The 26,660-nt window shown below is 43.5% G+C and overlaps 1 protein-coding gene across 1 annotated transcript in view; it reads left to right on the forward strand.

Annotated features, from left to right (window-relative positions):
- The first annotated feature begins 14,352 nt into the window (after positions 1-14,352).
- The window catches only part of LOC124210866 (acetylcholinesterase 2), a 102,481-nt gene continuing 90,173 nt past the window's right edge, over positions 14,353-26,660 (forward strand). The window contains exon 1 of the mRNA XM_046609327.2: positions 14,353-15,814. Coding sequence (XP_046465283.1) covers positions 14,689-15,814 — 1,126 coding nt within the window. The 5' untranslated portion in view covers positions 14,353-14,688. The remainder of the gene's footprint in view (positions 15,815-26,660) is intronic.

Genomic DNA, 26,660 nt, shown 5'->3' on the forward strand with positions numbered 1-26,660 from the left:
AGCTCTGCGAAACGTTACTGCAGCACCGAAGCTGTGCAAACTCTTGAGACACCTTTTGTATATCCTCGTTCATCGTCACCGTGTCTTGTGAATTGCGGGTAATTCAGAGCCGAGCAAAGCGTAGAGGGAAATTTGAAGGTTTTCATCTGTGACGATGAGTGGTCGGCTTAAATAATTATCAACTCATTCCCATGGACTGGCGCTTGGAACCAAAGTGGGAATATATTAGGGATGAAATTCCGCATGCCCGTGGGTTGATGTCAAATATTTGAAACCATCAGGATTTGCAGCTAAATAATTGCTTCAACTTCGCTTCATTTACCACGCGCAACTGCATTTAACGATGAAAATTTAGAAGACAGTCGAGTACTACGTCATTATAAGTACCGAGAACCTTCGAGTTGCGGGGGCAATTAATTTCTCCCGACGTCATAACAATTAGAAACAGTTTCACGAATTAATAACAAGCTCGGGTCGGCACTTCTGTATCAGAAATCTATACACCCGTGGTTCGAGTCATCGGCGGCGTCGCTTCTCAGGCACTTCGAGGGCTGAGAAAGAGAGAGAGAGAGAGAGAGAGATAGAGTTAAAATTAAAAAACTGTGTTCCTCGTGACGGGAGGTTAGTATAATTTTTCTACTCACCTTTTCTACCTTGGTTTCGTTTGTTTTTAATGTACTTATTCCACACGGCGGAAGCAATTCATCAAATGCTCGGAGGGTGTTGGGAACAGAGGCGCCTTCCGACGTGAGACAATTTGATTAATTACTCGGTCGACTACAGGTGGGAGTAAAAAAAACTCTGGTCATGGGCGCAGGGGGTGAAAGTTTAAGAAAAGCACAGCGATTTCGGTTCAAAGTGATTCAACAGATTGGTATAGAGAAAATTATCGGGTCAACAGTCCATATAAAATGGCGTTCAAGAAAAAAATCGATCTAAGGAAGGTTCAAAAGCTGCTGCCGAAGTCGCCGAAGTTGAATTCAATCCGAGTAACGGGATTTTTATAATTATAGAAAATTTCAACTAAAGAAAGGGGTATGCAACAATTGACAAGGTTGTATCTTGTTAGAAAAATTTAGAGAGGAGGTTCAGTTTATATTTGTGTTATTTTTTGCGTTTCTGTTATTGAATATGACAGAAATTTTATTCATTTTTAAAATTTAAATCGTCATACAAACATTTAGTTTGTAGTTTTTAATTTTTTTTTTTTTTTAACCTAACAATACGTTAAAAAATGGTTGAATTAACCCAAATATTTTAGTGAACTTGCTGGGAGATTTTTTTTCCAATCGTGTGTTATTCGAAATTTATTCGGACGATTTCCAGAAAACTTATTCACGCAAAGAGTAAACAAATTTTATGGTCGTTATCCATGAGTATTAGGTATAAGATGACGTGTTCCGATATGAAAATAAATGGGTAACAATTATGTAATTCTTTCGAAATTAGCGGAAAGAGAACTTTCTATTCTTGAACAAGCGTTGTTACTATTTTTGTCACGCATTAAGTAGTGAGTTTTTTTTTACGTAGTAAATATTTAACCGAATCAACCTTAACTCGAATCAAAAATCGCCGAACCTTTCGCTCGACATATACGATAATCACCAGCGATTTCGTTAGGTAAGCAGTGATACCGCGTTGCGAAATTGAGTCTGAAAGTCGAGTCTGACTAGCGAATGATGTCTTGATCCGATAGTGCGGGCTCTCGAAACGATAAAACGGGTCTCTCGGTGCGCAGACGGCAATTTGATCGGTGGAAAGCTTCAAAGGTTTATATCGCCCCATGAATCTCTATTGGAATTTCGAGTGACGTCGCGCATATCTGTTAAGGCGTATTTAAGGAAATGGGAAACGCGTCGAAGCGGGATCCTGCATTCGGAGCGAGCTTTTACCACCACGGTCCGACATTGGCTCGATAGTTTCATCGATTGATCCCCGCTCGGGAGATCCATCTTCCGCCTTCATCCCTGCACCAGTCGACTGATTTTCCTTGCCTGGGGGCGGTTATATACTCTCGAATAAGCTTCTTATTAAAATTCCACACTCTTCGCGCGAGCGACAAAGACCCGCGAGTTTCACCTTTTATCTCTGCAGGGTAGACAGCCTGAATTGCGGAGTAGAGAGACTGTCGAGTAAAGACTACGGACGGAGCCCTCCCCCTTTTTGTCGTCTCCTCTTATTTTTACTCCGCTCAATTTTCGACGAGTTCTCCGTTCTCGCATCGGAAAATCGTCTCGCTGAGGCTGCATCTGATGTATTTAATTATACCTGCTGAATTAATCTTTCATCTGAGATTCGACTCTCTCTCTCTCTCTCTCTCTTTCTCTCTCTCTCACGCTTCCTTCCGGTGAGCGTGAAGCAAGGTCGCTACCTACTTTCAAGTCCAGACTACTAGAAGTTCTCGGTACCAGGTAGTATTAGCAGCATAGTTGTAGATTAGTTATAGTTACATGTAATTTTGTCACAGGCATTGTTGGGGTTATGACACCTTTTCTTGAATGCTTAATCTTGTTCATTTAGTTTGCGTCATATTTTAGTTATTTCATAACTACCCTCCGTTATTTTGTGTTACTTTTATATATGTATATATTGATTCTTTATTGAATTTTTATTTTTTAAATACTGTTTGTCGGTGTACTTTCAATTATATGCTATTCTATTCTTTCTCTCTCTCTCTTTTCGAAAAATTCTGCCCTTCCAAACCGATCGTTTTCTTAATCCAGCCGCGTATTCGCGGCGTTGAATCTCAGTCCGAGTTTTCGCGTCTTTTCTAATTTCATTCTTATTCCCTCCTGCAACGTGCGAAGAGCTCTGATTAAACTCGGATCGCTGAATGCTGCAAATGTTCGGCAGCTGCGGATTTCGCAATTCCAGAAGTGTCTGGCTGCCTTTCGGTATTCAATGAAGTGAAAATCGTATTGTCGTTAATACGTTACAACGAATAACCCGAATGGAATGTTAACAACAACACGCTGCTCAGCATTGACAGTTCCAGACTCTTCGTTACGCAAGACGATCCTTTGCTAAGACAAACTGCTTATCTGCTGCACAAAGCCGGTCTCTGCAGCCGGCTTTGAGGGGCAGAAAACAGGGCTTGAAAGCGTTTTACGTAAGAAGTTTAATTGGTGTTAATTGTTCCAAGAAATTGAATAATTTTAACGATTAAAGTGTCAGGCACAATTCACGCAACGTGATTGTTTATACGTACATTGTAACAACGAAACGATTTCAGCCACGCGAAACGGTGACACGTGTTTTGAAAATATCAATTTCGATGAGACTGTTGCCGTGGGATTGAAACCGATTGATACTCGTATTCAATTCGGATTTATTGGGAATTAATCCAACTGCAGCAAATATCCTGCCTCGCGATCGTCGAGTGGTAATCAATCTCAGTTTTCTCTATAGAATTCGAACCATTCTGTTGCCACGTACGAGTGAAATTTGCCACGATTCAACAGCTTGACTTTTCAAGAGAGAAATATTGCACGCGAGCTCAACCAGCCGAGTGATTAGGAATAGCGCAACATCATTGATGGTGAAAAAAAAAAAAAAAAAGAAATACTTGACCAAAGCGAATATTTATTCAAGTCCTTGACAGATATTGAATTATTTCGAATGGTACTTTACTTGTAGCTACAAAAGTTTATTTGAACTAAGATTATTCTTAACAGAAAAATCAAACATTTTTTTGATTCGATTAATTATCTGCTGAAGACTATTTGAATGACCATTATCCGGGATCGAAATTTTGCTTTTCAGTGTAACGTTCGTGTCTGCAAAATATTGTGCGAATTTATCGCAGCGGTCTGCATGATTCGAAATCGGAAGTCAACCAACCAATTGTAACCGTCAGCTTTGATTTTGAGTGTAAAAATTTGATCAAGGATCGTGGTCAAAAAGTAGCATGGTTACATAATAGAAGCATTGTAATATTGTAGGTACAGAATTTTCGGAAATTGAACAATTTAATTTATAGAATTCGAAACGTGTAGCGGTCGAAGCGTGGAAAGGAAGAAATATCAAACACCAAAATTTAATAGAACGGTCAGCATAAATGTTGAAGTATTGAAAATCAGGTAAAGGGATAAAAAGTACACAACACCAACCTGTAAAATAGTTTGAATAAAAGTTGAAATGTAGGGAAATACAAGAATTTTTATAACGGCAAGGCTTCGTGACTTTTTTTTTATTTTACATTACAATAGTTCGGGGAATAACAATTGGGATATATTTTCACGTTTTTCACTCGAAGCAAAGTTCAAACAGACACAATAGGGTAGAAAAATGTACCGCGTGTACTCTTGTTAAAGCGTATCTATATACCTATTGAAAATAGAACAATTCAACTGCATACAACTTTTGCAGTTAGGTATCATTTTTAAGAGAAATAAAAAGAAACCTAATCCAGAAATTTTTACGTACCGATTCTAATTTATACGCGTTACAAAAAGCAGAAATTTTAGTCGACAAAGTTTTACGATTGCGTATTTTGCGCGAAATTTTTCATTCCCACTTTTCCGCTCTTCAGCGTTTTATTTATGGGAATCAGATTTCCGCATGCCACGACCATTCTACTTTTCGACCCTCACCCCTCATCAACGTGTCCGCGAATTAAATCCTGGACAATTGCCAGCTCGCGTGCCTCGGGACAATCCCACGGTCGCGTCGTCGAGAATCGAGAGTCGCAATTGCGATCGAGGAGTTCTCCTTAATTCGGCAAACAACGGCGCGAAAACGCGGAAGAAATTAATTATCACCGCGCGACTTTCCCTCGTATCGTCCAGTTTCCTTCTTCGCCGTTAACGGCCCTCGAAGCTCGGCGCTACGCGCGTCACGTCGCGCGATTAAAGCGCGGAGCTTTCCAACATTCGCGAGATATCCGTCCTCTCGAATCCATGAATTACCTGCCCGCCGGTGTCGCGGCGCAGCGTCAGCTGCAGGGTGACTCTAAGCTGTTTCCTGCATCCGGGATGTGTAGCAGGGGTGACTTTTTGCCTTGAATACACGGCTGATTGAGCCTAGGCCGGCTCCCGACGACTACGTGACCTGCGGAGCCGGAGGCTGCAGGGTTCGCCGATTCCCGTGTGGGTACCTTACGTGCACGTGTAGGACAACGCGTGCATGTGTGACACGCGAGTCGAGCCACCCTCGGCCGCTCCTGGGTCAGGAAATAGTAACGGGGCGGAAGGGGAGGAGAGGAGAGAATTTACGAGTCGGTGGAGGGATGAAATCCCTCAACGCTGACCGTCGTCGAGGAAAATTAGAAAAAAGAAAAGTCGGAGAAAAGGGAAAACGAACGAAAGTAAAAGGGTGGGAAAAACTCGAACCTGTCAATTTAGACTCTTCAAACTTGATATCAATCAGCGTGGATCCTGAATCGGACGGAATTAGAGCTCGAAGATTAACTGCAGCGATCTGCACTTTCCGGGTGAAGATAAATACCCGCCTTCCATCCTTGGATCGGTTGATTTCCGATCCAGTAAATCACCTGCCGTTAAAATTGGCGAAATAATATCTTTTCCCTTCACAGCGGAGAGTCGAATGAACGGAGCTCCGCACGAATAGCTCGATGTAATCGATGCAAACATATTCTGCTGCGCCTCCATGCGGTGATCAAGTTTGCCGAGGAGCTGCAAGCACGAAGAGAAAAAAGGAAGGAAACGTCCACGACGAAACGAGGCGAAGAAAGTGCGCCAAGAAAAATCTAAAAGCAAAGAAAGGAGCGCGAAACCGGGGGTGGAGCGAAGGGGTGGAGGGTGCACCAGAGGATCTAGGGATGGAACGAGGGGGTCGGAGGGGCGGAAGGGGCGGAAGGGGTGGAAGGGCATCGGCGGACGCAAGTCGACCTGCAGGCAGGCAGCCTGTTGCGTGACCCAGCCGATCAATATTCGCCCGGCGCCCACCGTTCCACCCCTTCTGTACATCGGCTACTTTTCCCCCTGACAACCGGCATCCTTTCGTTCCGGATCAGCGTCTCCTGGTTTCTTCGAGTTCCCGAGACAGGAGGACTTCGCCATCCGGGAACATGCCAATTACCCGCATGGTTTCGGGCATGTTTTTACGCCGGGGTGAATTTTGTCTTTTATGATTTTGATTTTTTCACGCTGGAACCGAGGTCGTAACGGCAGTTCTTACTGTGCTAAAAAAATTTGTTTAAAGTAAGGGGTTTTTGGATCGATTTAAGTTACGAAGTGGCTCAAACGGGGGTTGTGACTTTTTTTTCTTCAACCCTTTCAGTCACAGTCGGATGCTCAGCGCTACAACTCAAAAATTTTCACGTTTTAGTCTTGTCGCAGTTTATTTACAACTTGAAATGATCTTTTTTTTACTTCGTATAACCCCAAAAACCCCCGAGTAACAAGTTTCGGTTAGATTCAGCGAATTTTGATAGTTTTTTTGATTTTACATCCACCGTATTGGATCCACCATTTTGGATGTAGAAATTACGAAGATCCGACTTCAAATTTTTGATCAGTGATCCCAAAAACCTCCGATTACCAAAATTCCGACCGGAATATTGAGTTGAACAATGTGTGACTGAAAAAGTTAAACGACACATTTAACAATAAGAAGAACATAATTGTTTCAATTTCTTCGTGAGTAGGATATCGTATGGATAGGATCGCGAATCACGCTCAGAGATAATGATGTTTGTTTTTTCTTTACACATTGGAGCAACCAGAAACGGGTTATAAAAAATAATTGAAGAGTGGCTCGTTGTTGAAGAGTGGCCGACTGAAACAAATATGTTATTATTAATTGTATTAAAATTAAGCCAGTTCCTACTGTCAAACCTTGCTGCAAAATTATTTTGGAAAATTATGCGAAGAAATTGGAATGACCGTAGTTTTGTTAGACGCACGTTATTTAAACAGGGAAAAAGTGAACTGAGAATCACGTATACGTTGAGAAGTTTTTTAATTCCGCTAAAAGTAACGTTCGGGTTCCGTTCCAGCAGCAGGAAAAACAAAATATCACCGTAATCTGAAGCGGTCCAACGAAAATGCATAGATCATGCACTCAGGAATGAATAGAAATTAAAATTCACCCAGGCATAATGCCTCGCGATGTTTTCGCCGGGATTATACGTGTATGTATAACTCGGTGCAGGACGAGCTGCGATGCAACTATTATTCTTACGCTCTGCAATGAGCCAGAGTCTATTTTATCAATTCCCGGCAAACCGGATTGTTATGCCGGTACCGTGAAGTATGTGATTCAAATGAGACGGAAGGGGTTCAATATCTGCCGTTTTATACTTCGGAGGAAATAAATCTGTGAGGTTTAATTTTCGTCCATAAAACGTTGCGATAGAGAGATGTAGGGCATTTGAAACGTCGATTCGTTAAAATACGATACTATTTTTCATGGAATTTATTCGAATCTCTTCGTTGTGACGATTTCTTATTATTTACAAATTGTGCCGATTTACGTCGTTTCGTTAAAACGTTCCAACTTGCCCGACACTTATTTTTACTGCGTGCAAAATGTGGTGGCTGGTATTAAAAACAGCGTAGGTTCGCACGTCATTCATGCCTCGTCTCTGAGAGAAAATTGTGTTTGCGGGGTATTTTCTAGCCGCGTTCCTATGATTTACAGTCATTTTACTCTGCATGGATACTAAAAGTTAATGTAGGGCATGCTTAAAGCGCCCTTTTTACGTTTATTACGTGATTTAATGAACGGTAAATTTCAGTGTAAATGCTTGCTTGACGGCCTCGCTTGTTCAGACGCGTTTTCACAAAAATCGAACACGCGACGGTATCCGGTACAAATTTTTTTACAAAAATGAGTTAATTAAAATCGTTTTCTTCCAAAGTTCTTCGAGAATTAGGATTCGCCGTACTCGGGCCAGAGCGAAAATGAAATCGAAGAGAATATCTAACCGCGTCATCGTCGAGGAAATTCTAACCTGACCTCCGTAGGATAGATTCCTAGTTCTAAGAGAATATGTGTAAAGCGATGTGGCGGATATAGGTTAAATTACCGCAGCTATCTCACCCTTCGATCTTTCTCACTCCGCACGACGTCTGACGCGATAATCAATGTCTGGCAGGTGTAACCTATTTCGCGTGGATTGAAATGCCCCGTGCGAGAATTCGTTTAAATTTTTACTAACTCATCGCAGCCGGTTCAAAACCGGGTACGTATCAGGCAAAGTAGGTATCTACTTCAGCACAAAGCGGTAGCAATCTTTAACGCGAGTATAGCCAACAGGGTTTAAAAATTGCCGTTTTTTTGTTTTTTTTTTTTCAAGGACTTCCTTCAAATTGGCGATTACCGACGTATGCGTAGGTTTTTGGAACGCCTTGGATAGCTCTCGCGATTCCAGTGATCAGTGAAAACACTACGGCAGATGGAATTATACTCCCGACGTATCCGCTCGAATGCATCTTTGTTAATTGACGGATGCAGCTCGGCCACATAAGCCGATAATGTGTATACATTCGGAATTAGGGATCCGTTTCAGCTTCTAAATATATCCATTATTCCGTTCCATCGCGCGTCACGATTAACCCAAAAAGCGAAGCTTCCGCGAATCGCATTTCCTGTCCCAGTTATTCGGAGGGCTTAAAAATTTCGTTGTAAATAACAACAAGTCGTTGACCCGAATTAAAGAAGCAATCATCCGCGAAGATTAATACAAGCTATTTTCGGCGTTGTTCGTTGTTCGGAAAAATATTTGTCCCCTACATTGGAAGCGGCGAAAAAGCGAAATTGGTTCGGCGGGTTGGCTCAGGTGTAACCTGCGAAGGTATCGCTGAATACGGTTGGTCTTATACTCGCGTTTTATAGCGCGGCCCTTTCCCAGTGGACAAATATTTGCCAGAAGGGTGAGAATCGGGGCGAACTAAGTGCGCCGTCGAAGGCCGCTCGCCTCGAAACCTTCCAGACCTTCGACGTCAACCCTAAAAGTATAATAACGCCGGGGTTTGCGAGCCACGCAGGCGTAGGACGCAACAAGTAGACGTCGCTTCCGCTTTGTCATCCTTAAAGGTCCTGCAGGATCGCCCCGCGCCTCGTGGAAAGGGGGAGGGTGGAGGGGGAGTTTCGTCGCTCCCTGATTCTTCATCTAAGGTCACGATAAATAATCCGGTACATTCGTTTCCTCGTCTCTGAGGTCGGAATGTCGGAGCTGATATCTTTAAATTTGGTTTCAGTGCACGAAAATATTGTAAGGTAATAAATGGTGTGCTTCTGTTGAATTGAGGAGGACTGGAATTGTAGGAGAGAGCTTTGATACCGATTTTTTTTTTTTTTCAATTCCTTTCATCAACCGGTGCAAGAAACTTAGTGGATTCGTCGGGATTCAATGAGCGATGGTTTGTGTTGTTCGGAAAATGATTTTCATGACAAACTCACTGTAAGAGAGACTCTGATACGAGTGACAGATTTTAAGTTATCAAGAATGGCAAACCTTAAATTGTGCCAGGAGTCAGGAGGCCGAAAAAAGCGATTTTTTCAAGGATTTTTTGTAAAGAGACATTCCACTTTATTAATACAAAAACATATCGGGGTAACATTGAACTTTATTCTGATATTTCTTATTTATAAAAATGATGATTTTTAAAGCTGTTATCGTCGAAGTCTGGCAGCACTTCTAAAAAATAAGAAATCTCTGGACTGGATAATCTGAAATGAAAGAAACAAGAGGGATCTAATTAATATAAAGTATTATCTGGTCTTTGATCGAAGGTTAATTTTTATCAAAACGGCGTCTTCTGAAAAGAAAAAAAAATTCGATTACGGAAAAGATGGATCCGCACTTTTCCTCACGATTTCGATAGAAGAAGTCACAACTGATTTACGAACGCACTTAGACGAGGACCGTCATTCGAAAAAGTCGCCAAGGCTTCGCAGCCATCTTCGAGGGGTGGGAAATTCGGAAACCCACCCGGGGGATGAACGTGTGCGAATTCGGGGCATTGGGCGTCGATTCGCGGGGCGTTGGGTGGATTTTGGGAAAGCCAGGGTCGAAGCTAGAGTCCTCGTCACCCGCTTCAGACACGTGGCGGGTCCCCGCGATATCGATTTCCTCCGAATCTCCAGTCCGGGTTTAGCCTGGCTCGAGGCGTGCATCCTGCAGGCACCGAGTCGAGTGCTGGAAGGCATTCGTTACAAAGGGCGGACAAAGTCGCCCTCGAGAATCGAGACAAAGGTCATCGCTCTTGAGGCCCTCCAATTTTTCGCAACCACCCGGAGGCGAAAAATCCGTCGAGTGGGCCGCGAGCTCTCGCCGTCGCCTCGCGACTCGCCCGCGTCACTCTTTTCAAAAGGGGAAAACGGAAGCCGAAAATATACGAGGCGGGTATTCGGGTGGCCGGAGATTTTTCCGCAAAATAATTGACGCGTTGCCCCCGAGTTCAGGTTCCTCGCAGCCAAAGGTCAGGTGGGAATTAAGTCGGTGCTGCAGATGTACACGGAACTCGAGTGCCGGGGGCTGAAGAACGGCGGAAGGGTGAGCGGGGCGCAGGTTCGTTAGTAATTTTCTAGAAATAATTAGCCTCTTGTTTTAATGATAATTGGAGTCATATACGAGGACATGCGGAGCCTGGCTGAGGAAGCTTTAACTGCGTTAAGCGGATAGTAGAAATTCGATTGCGTTACGTGTCGGACTGGCGTATTAGGTGTCTTCAGAGTTTGGCGGCTCAAAGCCTTGTGTATTCAATCTCCACGTATACTTTCAAGATCTGTCATGCGTGAAACCCATTTTCTTTTATTTATAACCGAAAAGTAACTCTAATCCAGCGATTTCACGTTTTACGTGATGCTCTGTTGCTGGATACAACCTCGGTAATGTATACATTTTTTTAAATAATTTTTTCCAATGTCATCGAAGTGGCGAATAATTATGAAATATCTTTACCCAATATTTTTAAACTTACTTCTACTGTCAAAAAAAAAAATAAACAATTTTTTTAATGAAATGTCAACGTCCCTTCGTTACAAATTTAATTGTTAACTTTAATTTTCATCCGTTCCTTCGCAAAAATACGTGTAAAACGAGCGAAGACATATTCGCTTGTATCTCAATTAAAAATTCCGCGAATCGGCAAAAAATTTTAATCTGGCGATTGAATTCCACAAATCTATTGAATTGCCAAGTTTTATCGAAAAGTGAATGTTTAAAAAAGGCTGGATCCGAAATATATGCAAATCATTCTACCGTTCGCTATTCTTCCTTTTTTTTCTCGACGAAAATTCTTGTTAACAATTTTATGGCAGTCTTTACCTGTGGTAATTTTTTCGGGGCACAAATTTAGCGATACGTATATAATCGGGCAAGAGCTTTCTGAATGCACGTCGGGTGAACCGAGGTTGGTTTCTTTTCAATCCAGCTCGACGTCTGGTGACATATATAATGACCCACGAGCCGTATCCTCGGGATCTATTTTCATCCAATTACCGCTGGCTTCTATTCCTCGATTCGCTCAACAGCCGATCGTTAGATGCTCGGTAAAATTTTAAACCTGGAAACGGTTGTTCGGGTGGGTTCCAAACTTTACAATCATGCAGTATTGTAATGCATAATTGCGGCGTTCGGGAAGTTTCACATCTTCGCTGGAAATGATTCGAAAATCGTCGAAAAAAAAAAAAAAAACACTCGTTGATCAGTTTTTATAAGAAGAAGTCGACATTGATGTTTCATAAATTTTCGGGAGTTCATTTGCCGGTAAATCAGATTCGAAACTTATTGCGCAGCAGTCGTAAATGTTTTGAAATTTATTCCAGAATTTTGACATTCAATTTTTGGTTATTGAATTTCAGTTGAATTTACTTTTTCGACTAGAAAATGTGGAAAATTGAATTTTCCTTTCGACGAACAGCTCCGTAAGTGAAATTCATTTTTCGAAAACTACGAAGAAGCTTAAGTGTCTTTTGCAAATCAGTTTCTGAGAATTAGAGGTTCTCCTGGGATTTTATAAATCTTATTAGTATATTCGCAGGGCGAGATTACGTCGGCTGGAGGATTTTCGCCCCTATCCCGAGCATCCGAATTCCGTGGTAAAAAACGTGTTGAATCATGGGACGCTAGCAGGTTAATCTAGTCGGATTGGATTCCCGGAGTTCGTCCGCCCGTGCGAGTAAATTTGCCAAGGGATGGGAAACCCCTGATCAACTACAAATTTCAATATTCTAACCACGGCGCTGCCACAGCTTCACACATCCGACCTATTCTCTCAAAGTTATTAAACCAGCGTCGGAGTGGAGCGTGAAACCTGCGCCCCGGAGTTCCTCGATAAAATTCGCAGCTCCCGGCTGTTTCCGGGAGATAATTTTTTTTCCTCTCAACAGGAGCAGAGGACAGAGAAACGTTGTTTTTACGATACGTTTCAGAGTCAAAGGTGGCTAAAAAAAGATTTTTCTTCTCAAAACTCGCGTTCTCGTATTTTCCCGTCACCGAGCTTCGAAGCAGCGAGGTTTTCCTCATCAAGCCGCGAGAGGTATTCAAATGAATTCCAATTAATACGAAAACATTTTAAGCCTCGGTTCTTTGATATAATTGGATTGTCAAATCGGTTCAACCTGCGGCGGCTGGTCCTCTTACATTTAGTAACAGCGACGGTGTGTCCCGATCATTATCTCCCTCTTCCCAAGGTTTTCCTTCTCTCATCGGCGAAATTGCACAGATTGTACCGTTGATTCTACCGAATTGTCGCTGTATCTATGTACCCTACGTATGTACGTGTGCAGAGTGTACATACATAATTAAATTTGTATCGGTCGTCCCGCTTTTATACCAAGCTCGCAATTACTCGGAGCTCTAAAAACAATTGGATAGCCACTGCGGGACACTCGGCCGTAGTCTCGTTGTATCTTTCGTAGCTCCGACGACGTTCTCGGCACGTAACTATCGACCTGTGTCGTGATTGAGAAAGCGAATAAAATTCAGTATAGATACATTGCACGTTCCGCGATATTGTTTCCCGAATGAAATTTCCAAACGTAGCGATTACCGCTTCGATCCCGAACGCGTACTGAAAAATTTTAGAAAATCTAAGAAGACACTCGTTAATTTTTGGCCAAATTTTTCCAGTCCAATCAGACGAAATCTCAGCAAGAACAAACGACGCGTTCACGATAAGAAAATCAGAGCTAGGTGTCTACGCGTCTATATAGAGGCGAGGCAATTGTTCAGTAAGCGGATTATATTAAAAACAATTTGACAACTGCATCGGATAACAAGATGCGGGCCGTACTTGTAATCAGAGGCAACTCACGAATTGGTGACCGAGCAATTGTCAGCGGAAATGGTTCGTTAAGTCTTAAACCGAGCGAGCTCGACAAGCGCGGTTCGCCATATCGCTCGATCGGACGATATGATTCTTCTTCAACAATTGGCCAGACTCAATTGTCGCCTCGGTTGACCGTACCTGGACGCCCGATTTTATTTTCGGCGTCTTCCTCTCAGGTCCGAGAGAGCTTTGCTTACTCTTGAAAATTGATCACCCTGCTACAGAAATTATTATGACAATGAAACCGAGGCAGAACAAACGGAAGGCAAAATGTTTTGAGCATTATTTGGCACAGAGACACCTCAAGGAGTCGTATTATATTCCCATCGTGTTTCGATTAGCTTCTATTGTTAGGTACATCATGGTTCATGTTCTCAGTCAGCCGACACACACGCACACGCACACAAATACACACACACACTCACACGCTCACACACAGATGAGCCAAGTCGCGAGGTGTTGTTGTTGTTGTAGTTGGGCTCTCGGTACACGACGGAGCGAAACTAGTTCGATTCCAAACATCGAAGACATCGGTAGACGGGTGAAATCAGGCCGATAAGAGCGAGTAAAAATCGATCGCGTTCCTGTCAGCAATTCGGATAGTGACCGTTTCTTTGATCCGACGTGTCGACGGAAAGACAAGCCAAGCTACGCTCGGTCGGTAGACCCGTATCCGACTTATTGCTGGCAGGAAATGACGTCAAGTAATCGGGGACTGATAGTAGATGTCGTATTTCCGCCGAAGTTTCCGCTAAGTTACGAATTCACAGTCGACTGGATCACATTGTGCAAGTACGATATCTAACTTCCGTTCCGACGTTGTCTCGATCTGAATGTTATTGAGGAGATTCGTCGACGTACGGAGGGCACGGCATCGGCTCGTGGCTTGTTTACTTGAAATTAGTCGCCGTTCAACAACAAGTCGAATATTTGATTCTCCGTCGAGCCTCGGCCGGGTTCGATTCGTTGAGCGATATTATCCGTATATATATACATATTATCTCAGGCCTCGGCAAGTGCGCTAAGCTCGAGCGGGCAGAACTTTGCGAACTTGAAACGCGGAAGCTCGTTGCGGATAATCCCGTTGCACGTCAGTCGGACTTGGCTCGCCGCTCGGCTCTCGAACCGTCGTCGCGACGCCGAGTTGCTCGGTGGTTTTCCTGCTGCTCAGGGGGCGCCCGCGCCCTGCGCTCTCGACGAGGCTCCGTCATGCTCGGCAGTCAGTCGACCCCGTGCACCGCGGCACGCTGGCTGCCGGGAGGCTTTTCGCATCCGCGTGTCGAATACGGTAAACGAGCGTCGAACGGACGAGTGAAAACTAGCCGAGTGCCGATCGCATCACGTTCCGATTATTGGCCAGGAACCCGAGGCGATGGATTAGCCGATCCGAGCCTGCGACGAGCTTGAAAAACGTTCGAAACCGAAGCCAATCATCATCCGAGCGATCATGACGACCGCGTCGAGGGTGGCCCTCCTGTTGCGCCTCCTCCTCTACCTGGGGGGTGAACTCGGCGTGGCCGGGGGTTCGCGGGGGGTCCACGACGACCCCCTGGTGGTCGAGACAACGAGCGGTTTGGTGCGGGGCCTGTCGAGGTCGGTGCTGGGCCGAGAGGTCCACGTCTTCTACGGCATCCCGTTCGCCAAGCCGCCGGTGGGACCGCTGAGGTTCCGGAAGCCGCTGCCGATCGACCCTTGGCACGGTGTGCTGGAGGCGACGTCGCTGCCGAACAGCTGCTACCAGGAGCGGTACGAGTACTTCCCGGGCTTCGAAGGCGAGGAGATGTGGAACCCGAACACCAACATCTCGGAGGACTGCCTGTACCTCAACGTCTGGGTACCGCAGAAGCTCCGGCTGCGACACAAGGGCGCCGAGTCGCCCGGAAACGAGAGGGCCAAGGTGCCGATCCTCGTATGGATCTACGGAGGAGGTTACATGAGCGGCACGGCCACCCTCGACATCTACGACGCTGACATAATGGCCGCTACCAGCGACGTGATCGTCGCGTCGATGCAGTACAGGGTCGGGGCCTTCGGCTTTCTCTACCTCAACGACCACTTCACGAACAGCGAGGAGGCCCCGGGGAACATGGGACTGTGGGACCAGGCCCTGGCCATCCGTTGGATACGCGACAACGCCGCGGCCTTCGGCGGCGATCCCGACATGATAACGTTGTTCGGAGAGTCCGCCGGCGGTGGGTCCGTGTCCTTGCACTTGATTTCGCCGGTGACGCGGGGACTCGTGAGGCGCGGTATCCTCCAGAGTGGGACCCTCAACGCTCCGTGGAGCTACATGACCGGCGAGAAGGCCCACGACGTCGCCCGCGTCCTCGTCGACGATTGCAACTGCAACTCGACCATGCTCGCGGACAATCCGTCACGCGTCATGGCCTGCATGCGGTCCGTAGACGCCAAGACCATATCCGTACAGCAGTGGAACACCTATTGGGGCATTCTTGGATTCCCATCCGCGCCCACCATCGACGGGAAATTCCTTCCCAAGCATCCGCTGGACTTGCTGAAGGAGGGAGACTTCGAGGATACCGAGATATTGATCGGCAACAACAAGAACGAAGGTCAGTTTTCATCTCGTAGCAATTTTTACATTACCTCTCGCGCATCTAGGTGAGAACACACCTGTCGCATGCTTCGCACGTATCAACGCTCCGTATAATACCAAATGCTCGGAGCTTTAACGCCGTTCCGTACACGCCGGTCGTTCTGCTGTATACGATAAATGTTATACGCTAAGTTTTACGAGTACTTAAACAGCGGGCAGTGTGTAACGATGTCAACTTCGGTATCACGGATGGAAAAACCGCGGTCTTAATCATGCCTTCCAGGAACAAGATTTTAATCTCTCCTATCGAATTGACGAAAAAATAAAGAAACAACTCAGTCGTTAGAAAACATTCATTCAGATTTTCAGGTACAGAAACTCTTGCACGATGAAGAGTTGAAGTAGCGATGAGGTAACGATGTAAAGGGGATTGTTTATCTCGAGAAATATACTATTGCAAAGTTAATTTCAATTGAATTGAGAAAAGCTAAAGTTGTTTTTCTTCCTTTTTTCTCCTTCTTCATCGTTTCGAAAGAAGCTGCGAATAACGAGAGTGAATCTGAGTTTTCCCTTGCAAAGTAAAGGCCCGCGGAGATATTCGGATAGAATTATTTAACTTTGTCAGGGAAACGAATTTTATTTCCATTAATAATCAACCTCGTCGTTGGAGATTGCAAGCCGGGTTTTACGCCACGCGTTCAACACTCGCCCTTCCGGGGTAGGCCATTGTTTTTTTCTTCCTCCTTCTTTTTCTTTTTCTTCATTACAAACTAATTTTTTTTTCTCCAACTCCTTCTCGTTTTTTCTCTTTGGTCCGGGCTTAATTTTCCCCTCCGAATGGTTATTTTTCACCGGGGGCTGAATTATAACGGGATTGTAAATTCCAGGGTGCTGCAGGCGCCGAGTCGAACGCCGGTTACTCTTCAACGTTATCACACGTATACACCGGCGATATTAGTTTTCGCACGGGGATTCGAGCTTTCGCGCGGCGTAACTTTGAGGCGCGTTGGCCATGCGGGATTAGACAATAGTTATGCAAAGTTTCTCCACACCTCGACGGAGTTTCGCCAAGTCCGTCCGTGCGGGCTGATTCGGAACGTCACTCGTGCATTTCTCAGCCGCCGCTCCTCCCTGATACAACGTGATATTGTTAAGAGGGGGTGAAATTATTGCTAAATATATCCACGCTTTCGGTGAAATTTATAGCGAATGAATCGATACCAGGGGCGAAATTCACCCCCCCCCCCCCCCCCCCCCCCTCCCCACCCGTAATTACACGGTGGACAAATGTTCGCCCGCATGCGACGACTACGAAAAGTTTCTTGTAATATTATACATCCAAGCTGATGTTACGTACGTTATATGGACAAAGGTGAGGGAGATTGCTGTTATATTAGGTATTATAGGTATTCGGCGGAGAATTATACCTCGGGTAGAAGAAGGGAAGCAAGGAAATAATTTGCAAGCTTTAGTTAAACGAGGTCGAATTTACAGAAATACGTCACTGGAACTAAAACTTTTTATAATTATTGGATTGGAGAAAGTATTTATTATTTTATAATTGGCCTCGATTGAGTTTAATGTGTTCTCAAACATTGGTTGTGATGAAATTAAGGACAGATTCTTCACGGAACCATTTTTCCGATGTATCTCATCTTTGATCGGTCAAGCTTGAGATCCAAAACTCAAGTTTCTGCTCGTTTCAAGTTTTTATTTTATATTTAGCCGCGAAGTTCACTATTTTGTGCTCTTCGTTAGCTTGCCAAGTTTCATTTAACACTTCCAGAGCTTATTGTTAGAGTTTTTCGTCAAACTTAATCGATCGAAATTTCGGGTATTCTCCTTGCCGCGTAGTTTGTGTTGAACAGACTCGTATAAACTGCAGTCATTATAGTGTAACAAGTAACGTAAGTATTTAAACAAATTGTGACCCGATCATTATCACCGACATTGCAACACGTTATTTAAGCATGAATGTGATTCACGATTTTTATTAAAAAAGGAAAATAGTGCTAGCAATTGAATGGGAAATTAATCAATCAATTTACAGGTAATTGATCAGTTATCTGCTAGAAAAGAGCAGTTACTGATCGATTTGAGATTCTTGAAAAATTCTGGTCTCGATAATATTCATCGCCGGCCTGATATCTAAGAAAAAAATAAATCCGATCGATTCCAGCTACGTATTATTACTACTTGAATTCACCTCGAAGCATGTTTTATTTCATGTTTATTTTCGCGAACAAATCAGTGATGCGGTATTTCGGCTCGGCGAGTTCCATTCGAATCAGACCCAGGTCAGAAAAATTGGAACAACTACGCGTGCAGGGAGGTGCAATTGAATTCGCCACGTGTCCGAATCACGCCCCCTTAACGTCCTCACGGTATAAATTTGTTAAAGCCGAATCAATAATCAGTTTTGCCGTTGAAAATGACAAGGCTGCCAATCCGATCGGATCCTGACGTCGAAAGTTTGTACATCAGATTATACACGAGCTGTGACATATTTACTCGAGGAGTTCGTTGCGTCGGATCGCCATCATTTTTGTTTATCACACACACACACGCACACACAAACGCGCACACTAGTTTTGATCGCGAGTGACCGAATTCCTCGTCTAACGAGTCAGCTCGACCGGAAACGGAATGTAACGATAATTAACTTAATTAATTAACGTATCTTTCACGAAAGCCGCATTTAGCCAATTTTTCCTACGAAATCTACACACTTGGATGTCAAATCAGAGTCTTTTACTGATTGATTATCAGCTTTATTGGAAAAGGTGCCGAAACAATCAATATGAAATTCAAAAAAAGTATTCCTCAGTTTTCGAGTAAAAAAATTGACAGTATTGTTTCATTCGTTTTATTTGGTTAGAAAAAAATCTTCCTTTTTCTGCTAACCAAATAAAATTAATTAAGCGATAGTTTGTAACTTTTTTTTACTCGACAAATGAGATAAAAAATGTCCAACTTTAAATTGATTTCGGCACCCTTTCTATTCTAATCAAGATAAAAATATGAAATTATTTAGACACCGTTTTTTTTTTGTCATTATCTATCGATTCCAGGCGCGATACATGTTAGCATATTTTCACACGTACACCTTTCACTTTGAAAGTCAAGAATTTCTTCAAAATTGAACGGCCGACAAAACGAACCTAACGTTAATTGTGATCACGGTAAAGCTGCGCCGAAACTTCGAGTCCGTTTGAAGTTGAAAATTGACGAAACGGAAGGAAAAAACGGTCAATCGAATCGCGACGGTTATACGAAGAGACGAGAAACCCTGATCTTGATCGGTCCGTCACACGAGCAGTGGATATAAGGTGATTTATAATAAAACCCCGAGTGTCCGGCACTTGAGGAAATACATTATACGTACAAGCTTGTGAATTATTGATGGAAGATCGGGTTTCGATTTCGAGCTGCTAGCTGAGCGTATTAGGGAATAATATAACGCAGCTTTTAGAATACATGCGCTAGATAGAAATTCGCTCGTCCCGGATGGATTCTTCTGCTCCCCGGTAAATAAAATAAGCGAAAAATGAAAGGCATCTCGTCTTACGTCTCTCGCGTATCTCATCCTCGTTCTCCTCGTCGCGTGGTTACGCCTCTTGCGGAACGGCGTTTCGAAGACCCAGCGAATGTTGCTTCGTTTAATAATTCACCGCAAACTTCATCAGCGTGGACCTTATTGCTGCCGATGTGGTTTGCCTGCCCGAGTGTTTTCGCCGCATAAGCAGCCGGCTGCTGCAGCTGCATTAGCAACTTCGGTCGCAAGCGCAAGCTGGCTTGTCGGTCCTCGCGTTGCGTGGTAGATTGCAATTAAGATGAGCTTTTACGCCGGCCCATCTACGGCTCAAACTTAACCAGCTCCGCAACGCGGACGTTACGCTACGCCGGGTAATCGACGATTCATTCCCCTCGGCTCGCATTCGGTTCCGATCATTCGCCTACTTTGAATACCCCGCCGGCTAATCGGGGTCGAAATATTCATCGATGTGTTATACGTGAATAATCGATCGGGATTACAAAGGCGAGGAAAAAAGGGTAAACAACTATACGGATATCGGAGATTTGTCATAGCTTCGGAGAATCGTATAATATATGCACGGTCATTAAAGCATTGATGCATCCCATGAAAAATAAAATTTAACTTGATTCCCTCGAGTGCCTGATGACCCATTTTTTAATCGAGTTTCCAACGACGTTGAAATTCATTTTTCTCTGTACGGTATGCGAAGCGATGCGCAAACTTGGTTTGTCATCTGTCAAGAATATGTAAGACTGTCAATTTTCACGCAAAAGTTTTATTTTTGTCAGGAGACATTTTATTTTGATTTTGATTTTTCATCGCAATTATAAGTTGAAAAATAAAAAAATTTATCGTCCCTGATGGAATTATCCGAGAATTTTCATGCGCTGGATAAATCATTTTTCTCGGTACGCGAAAGCGTTTCGCTTCGTGGCTTTTCGACCGAACTCGACGCTGACGTATCGGCCAAATTTCATCCCTTGATATCGTCGTAGTTAGAAAAACGCTCAAGATTCTCCGCTTGGTAATAAATAAATTCTCTGTTACGGTGGAAATTTCATTTTTCCAATATAATGTAGAAAAATGTCGATTGCAGTGATGTTGCAAAAACAAAGAATTAAATAAAAAATAAGCGCAAGTAATCCGACAGAACATTGAACGGATCGAACGAATATCGATGAGAAAGAGGAATTCGCGATTTCTTTCAAGACAATAATTTCGCACCGTAAGCGGGACGATCGTCTTCGGTTAGTCTTTGAGGCGAAAAAAGAAGCTTCCACTCGAGTTAGCGGAGCAAAGTGTCCCTCTCGTTTGCAGCTACGGAAAGAAGGGTGATTTTTATCAGCCTCTGGTGAGAGGACTCGGCCTTAAGGTCCCCTACAGATTGACCAAAGCAGATCAGACTTGTTTGAAGAGAAAAAGAATCTTTCAGCCCTCTCGGAAAAAAAAGTGTAGACTACGATTTCTATTACATCGACCCAAGGAGAAAGTTAACCGACCCGGATTCGAAAACGTCAGGTGATTTATATCGGCGCGACGGCTCGACTCGCTGCGTATATATGTACGTATATATGTGTGGTAGAGAATTACTTGCCGACTCGTGCAAAATCGCGGTACTCGAACGAGGCGGAATTAAAGACTCGATTCGCGATCCGCCGATTCCTCAGTTTCGAAATGACGGGATTACGGATCGCTGCTGCGGCGCGCCTTGCGTCTAAGATTAGAGAGCTCGAGCGGTCCTTGAGAAATGGTAGCCTGGCAATCGGCTACAATTACCAACAAATGTGGGTTCTCAAAGATTAGAAAGAGCCCGATCAGCCCTCGAAAGGTTTTCATTCCGGGATTCCATTTTCATTTCACTCGCTGATCGTCGAGCGTGTCATTTTCATCCCGTACCTCCTACCTTCGCTCCATTCTTTCATTGCGTACCATTATTTTTCGACAAACTCCCCTCACCCCGGGGACCTTTTAATCGAAATCCACCAGCACCTGCACCGGAAGCAATGAATCATTTATTCAGCAGAGCCTGGCCTTCAATTCCGGCCTTCGTGTACTAAATCGGCACGAAACGAGACTCGACTTTACAAACTAAATAAAACTCACCCACTCTACAGACGCATCAATTTTCATCAGAATAAACGTCATCCGTCGTAAGTTGACGCCTAGTGTTTTGTCAAGTTTAGCAGTGACGCTTGTCTAACGTAATAATAAAAATCTAACGTCGAGTCTGTGACTAAACGGTGAAATGTTACAGAAATTCTTTTCCCGCCTTCGAATAAACTCCGAGAAAGTATATCGTCTGTATTTTTTATTACGACGAAACGCTGCGTCCGAGAGTGTTCAATCTCATTGGGACACCGGACTAGAGATAGCCTTTGACATCGACGTGACCTTGTAGCGCCTTATCCGTCGATTAGCGTATCTGTCTGCCCGGCTACAAACGTGAGATGCTGAAAGCGGCTGTAACCGAGAATCTGATATCCAGATTAGAGAAATAGTTGTGCTCCAATTTTTTTGCCGACAGAAAGTCGAAGCGTTACTTTTTGTCGAAACAAAAGTATCGTGTAAGAAACTGTTCTACTTTGAGAGAATTTTCTTCAAGCCTAGAACCAAAGTTTAACCTTAGACCTTGTTCTGGTATAGTTCTGGTAAGAAATGAGTATTGCTCCGATTTAAAAAAGCCTCGAGTCGAATGCGCGTGGGGGATATGAGGGTGAAAATTTGATAAGACATGTAAAAGCGCCTTCGAATCTACCACCGACGATACGGTCTTTTGAATATATTACATCTTACACCTCGAGTCACTCTCTTCACTACTTTTATCTAGCCCCAGTGCAAAGAGGGAGAATTGAGACGTAAGCAACGCTTCGGTTTCTCCGAAATTTTCTAGATTCGTTGATACTTGTCAAAGGAACGCGTCCGCAGAGCGTTTCATCACTGGTTCAACGTTTTGTAAAGCCTGCGCGAGTTTTTCCGACGAACGTCTACGTAGCCTGAATTCCCTTTCAAATTCGATCCTTCGCGGATTCTGTAAAGAGGTAAAAAGGCCGATACTCGACTTTTCACCGTTCTCAATGAGGCGCCGGCCGTTGCAGGACACTCTTTTCAAATTTCATCGAGTTTAAGCGGCTGCTCGACGAATCGTGATGCGAAAAAATGCGAAAACGATCACCGATTTCTATCCCGAATCGCTGTGCGAAAATAGTAAGACCGTCCAGTCAGCGCTTCGTGAAACATTTCGCGGCCGACGTTCCTCGCGAATGTCTGCCGATCGCGCTGTGTACGGAATACACGAACAGAAGGAGCTTTCACGGTCTTTGTAAGAGACGACATTCATCCACCTCCGTATAATGAACGACGGTATTGTTCCGGGTATGAATTCCTGCACCCTGAGAGCTTTTGCTTGTGTAATTAATGGCTCGTTAATTGTGAGAATCTGTAGCGGAACGAAGGTGCCGGTGGAATATAAAATTTTCGCGAAAAATCCTACAGCCCCCGAGTTACGGGAAATAATAAATTTAAACGGTTGCCACACGCGCACAGTTGGATTATATTCTCGGCAGCGCGAGAGTATCGAGAATATATACGCATACACGTATATAGTTGAACAACGTTTAGGGAAGTAAATCATGGGAACACGGTGCACGTAGCATCTGGTTTGTGTAGCCGCGTTTGCTACCATTTAGCGCTGACCCAAAACGATTAATTCAAACCGTTTCACCGGCACAGTGGGAACCCGCTCACGTGTCCAGGATAGGTGCGACCGGCGATGCACGCTGCGCCTCTGACGTAAGATCCGATAGCTGCATTGTGTGTTCGAGCTCTGATAACTCCTCGGGACCGAACAGCAGGCAGCGCGATTTACCATCAATCGTACCCACGTCGTTCATTCCAAGTCGCTTGGTACCACTTCGATCTCGATTCGTTAGATCAATCGTCATTCGCTAGATTTGCCTATGCGAAAAATGTACGAGGCTGAAGTTAGTGACGTTGTTGTAACGGTTTACGTTTTGAAAAAATCGCTATTTCACGATTGCACAAATTTACGAAATGCGATAAATCGTGGCAAGACACAACGCGTTCGTATATTCAAAACTTGTAATTTTTCTCATATAAATGTCGTGGTGTTTCGGCAAAATGACGAGTAAGCCGATACTGGGTATTTGAAAAAATTTGGTGATTTTGAAATGAGTTGTCGGCGAAACGAGGCTAAACGATGGGCCAAATTTCATTCTTTTTCGATTTATTGGTCGATAAAAAAATTCACATTTTTGTAAGTGACTCGCTGGAACAGTTTGAGCGATTTCGACAAGCATGTCTAAGCAGTTCCATAAAGTTGGAAATAACTACAGCGATAGAATCTGGAACGAAGGACATTCGTTCATTGATTCTCAAGATGTTCAAAAATTGATGTCACACTCTTGGACGTCGATCTAGAAATGGTCGAGATGTAGTGAAAACTCAAGTTATTATTTACGCGGTGAATAGGTAAAATAATCATTTTTCGTACATTATTTGTGCTTCCTAAAACTTTTCTGTAAGTTTTATACATTTTTGTGCGGTGTCTGTGTGCGATTTGGTTTTGAATTTTTTACACGACTTCCGGTTATACAAAAATCTCGCCGTTGAGAAACATTTTCCCGTTCAAAAACTGCACGATACCTAATTTTGTCATACAATTTTCTTGCCGTTCCATATCCTTCCACATTCATAATTCAGGACTCGAGGCTTTTTTGTGTTTTTGAAATTTTGTTGAAAAAATACACTCGTCTGCATATTATTACCTTTGTTTACCAGCAACCCAACCGGCCTCACAGCTAAACCACCTCGACACTTTACGATGGTCTCTAAATGATTCGCGTCCAAGGATCGTGTGGAATTTCAAATAGTTTTGAACTCGCAGCGAGCTTTTGCCAGCGGGAACGAAAAGCCGCCTTATTCTTATCTTTCTTTCCACCTCGCGTCCTGTTTCCGGTTTTGCTACACCCTAGCTGACAATCTTCTGCACGTTCGTTCGAGAAGCACAGAGGTGTATTATTTTTCTTTCCAGTCGTAAAGGTGTCATGCCATTTCCAGAGAGAGAGAAAGAGAGAGAGAGAGGGAGGGAGAAGAACGTACCGATGTGTACACGCGTGTGTTTGCGTCTATAACGTAAAAGGCTGCGGATCCTTTATCGGCGACAGTCGTGAGATGTTCAATACCCGGAAAATCGTAAAATGAAAAGGTTCCAGCAGCTCGTAATGCGCGTCAAGTCCGAGACTCGCCTTGGTGCTTTTCTGAAAAGCGCGAAAAGGGGGAAATTTCGCGGTTGTAATCTTTTAAAATTGTTTTCGCGTGCAGCGAGTTTCGTTAATCCCTGGTTATAATTTGACCTCAGGATTGCGGAAGTGCTTAGCAATCGTGTTCGTTACGTACTTATACATATAATGGCGAAATCGTTCGAGTCATAAACCGCGTAGTTGAATATTCACGAGCTTTTAAATTATTCCATTTCCTTTTTCTCTTTCCTTTTATCCAACTTAGTTTTCCTTTTTTTTTTCCATCATCTCCTTTTTCCTCGCCAAGCCCTGCATGGTTCCACCGCCTATATATCTGTATATATATACACATGCATACATACACGTATTATGTACAGTATAAATCGTGACAATTGAAACTCCCTTTTCCACCCGACATTTGACGAGCACCGTGCCCCTCGCACACTTTCAACCCTTCCCTCCTGTTAGTCGCGTTGTTAATTTTTTCGCCGAGCCATTTCAAAAAAATACCGACCCGCATAATTAACTCGCAAACTGATGCTCGGCCAAACGAGCTCTTAGGTACTTGAGGCTTTTGTGAAATGGAAATTTGTTACACGTCGTATATATGTATAGTGGTATATAATGTATACCCAATGTCTATGCGGGACTTTGGGAAAAATGTATAGTATGCGCAACCTTACGTAGCCTATACAGTTAATTATTCCTATCGTACTCGGTGAAATTAAAAGTCGATTATAAAAGCTCGTTGCGAATAAAATTTCGATGAAAAATTCTCTCGGCCGATTTAACCGAGAGGGTTGTGCTTTAGAAAAACTATTCTTAAATGTACAAACAAGAACCGCCGACTTGTTTACATCAGTGTTGTTAATTATATAACGTATGCAGTACCTTCCAAACTTGGTCACGTTTTCTTCTACGAATATCGCCGTCGGACCTATTTCATGACATTTTGATTACCGTTATGCCGTCGTCGCCGCAAAACTTACCACCGAAATTGATGTCATTAGTTATAATTACAGACATTATACACCCTCGCATCTCTGTCTCTTTCTCTCTTTCTCTCTCTCCGTTTGCTTGTGCGTAAAACATAACTAATTGTCTCTGTTTACGTGTATACGCGGTTTGCCAATTAATTATGGAACAATCGGAAGCTCGGGAAAACGGTAAAAAGTACTATGCGAAACGGTTACTATAGAAGTTAGTGTCGAAATTTTTCATCAACTCGGTATGTTGAGGGAAATAATTATGTAATGATGAAAATAACACGAATAAAATATTTCAAGGCTGAATGTCAGGTAAAACGAAATTCAAAACCATGTATGTATATATTACGCTGAGTTAGTTTCAAAACATGAATCCAGTCTTTGCATAGAGAAAAAAAATATTTCTTGAACTTATATTCGGTTAATATAATACGAAAAAAATATTATCCAGTTATAGAAGATTTTTCTGCTCGATGCGAAAAATACAAATAACTCACGAAAAGACGCGGCGGCAAGGTGATGAAAATTTTTCCGATACTACGTATGACACTCGAAGAAGAACAAAATTGAAAAATATTCTGCCGGTGCTACGCTGGTTTATATACGGTACAATAAATATCATTAGTCTTTTATCGATCCGCGTATCGAATCCGTATATATTCCGATATACGTGCACATACACACCCATCTTACACTCTACATACCAGCCTACATTTGTGGAAATCAAATTAGGGAAAGTAATGCCTTCAGGGATATAATAAGTATCGACAGGCGGGCATTAAATTATTCCGGGGGTGAAATAGTGGCGAATATCTGCCACCGAATTGGCACAACAACGTGATACTTTAATATACAGAACCAGAGAGCCAAATCCGGCTCAACGGCTCGATAAATGAGCTTATAGCCTGGCTGAAAATGCAAGAACAAGATTGCGCCAAGCATCAGTCACGCTATGATCAGGCTCGGTACCTATCAATATACTATTTATAAATGGCAGGCACGTAATAGGACGGCATTTCCTCCTGCCACGCCTCGTCGCGACTCCCTGTATCGGCATCGCGTTTGTTTTCAATACGTATA

Source organism: Neodiprion pinetum, chromosome 1, assembly GCF_021155775.2.
Source record: "Neodiprion pinetum isolate iyNeoPine1 chromosome 1, iyNeoPine1.2, whole genome shotgun sequence".
In the NCBI taxonomy this organism is placed as follows: Eukaryota; Metazoa; Arthropoda; class Insecta; order Hymenoptera; family Diprionidae; genus Neodiprion; species Neodiprion pinetum.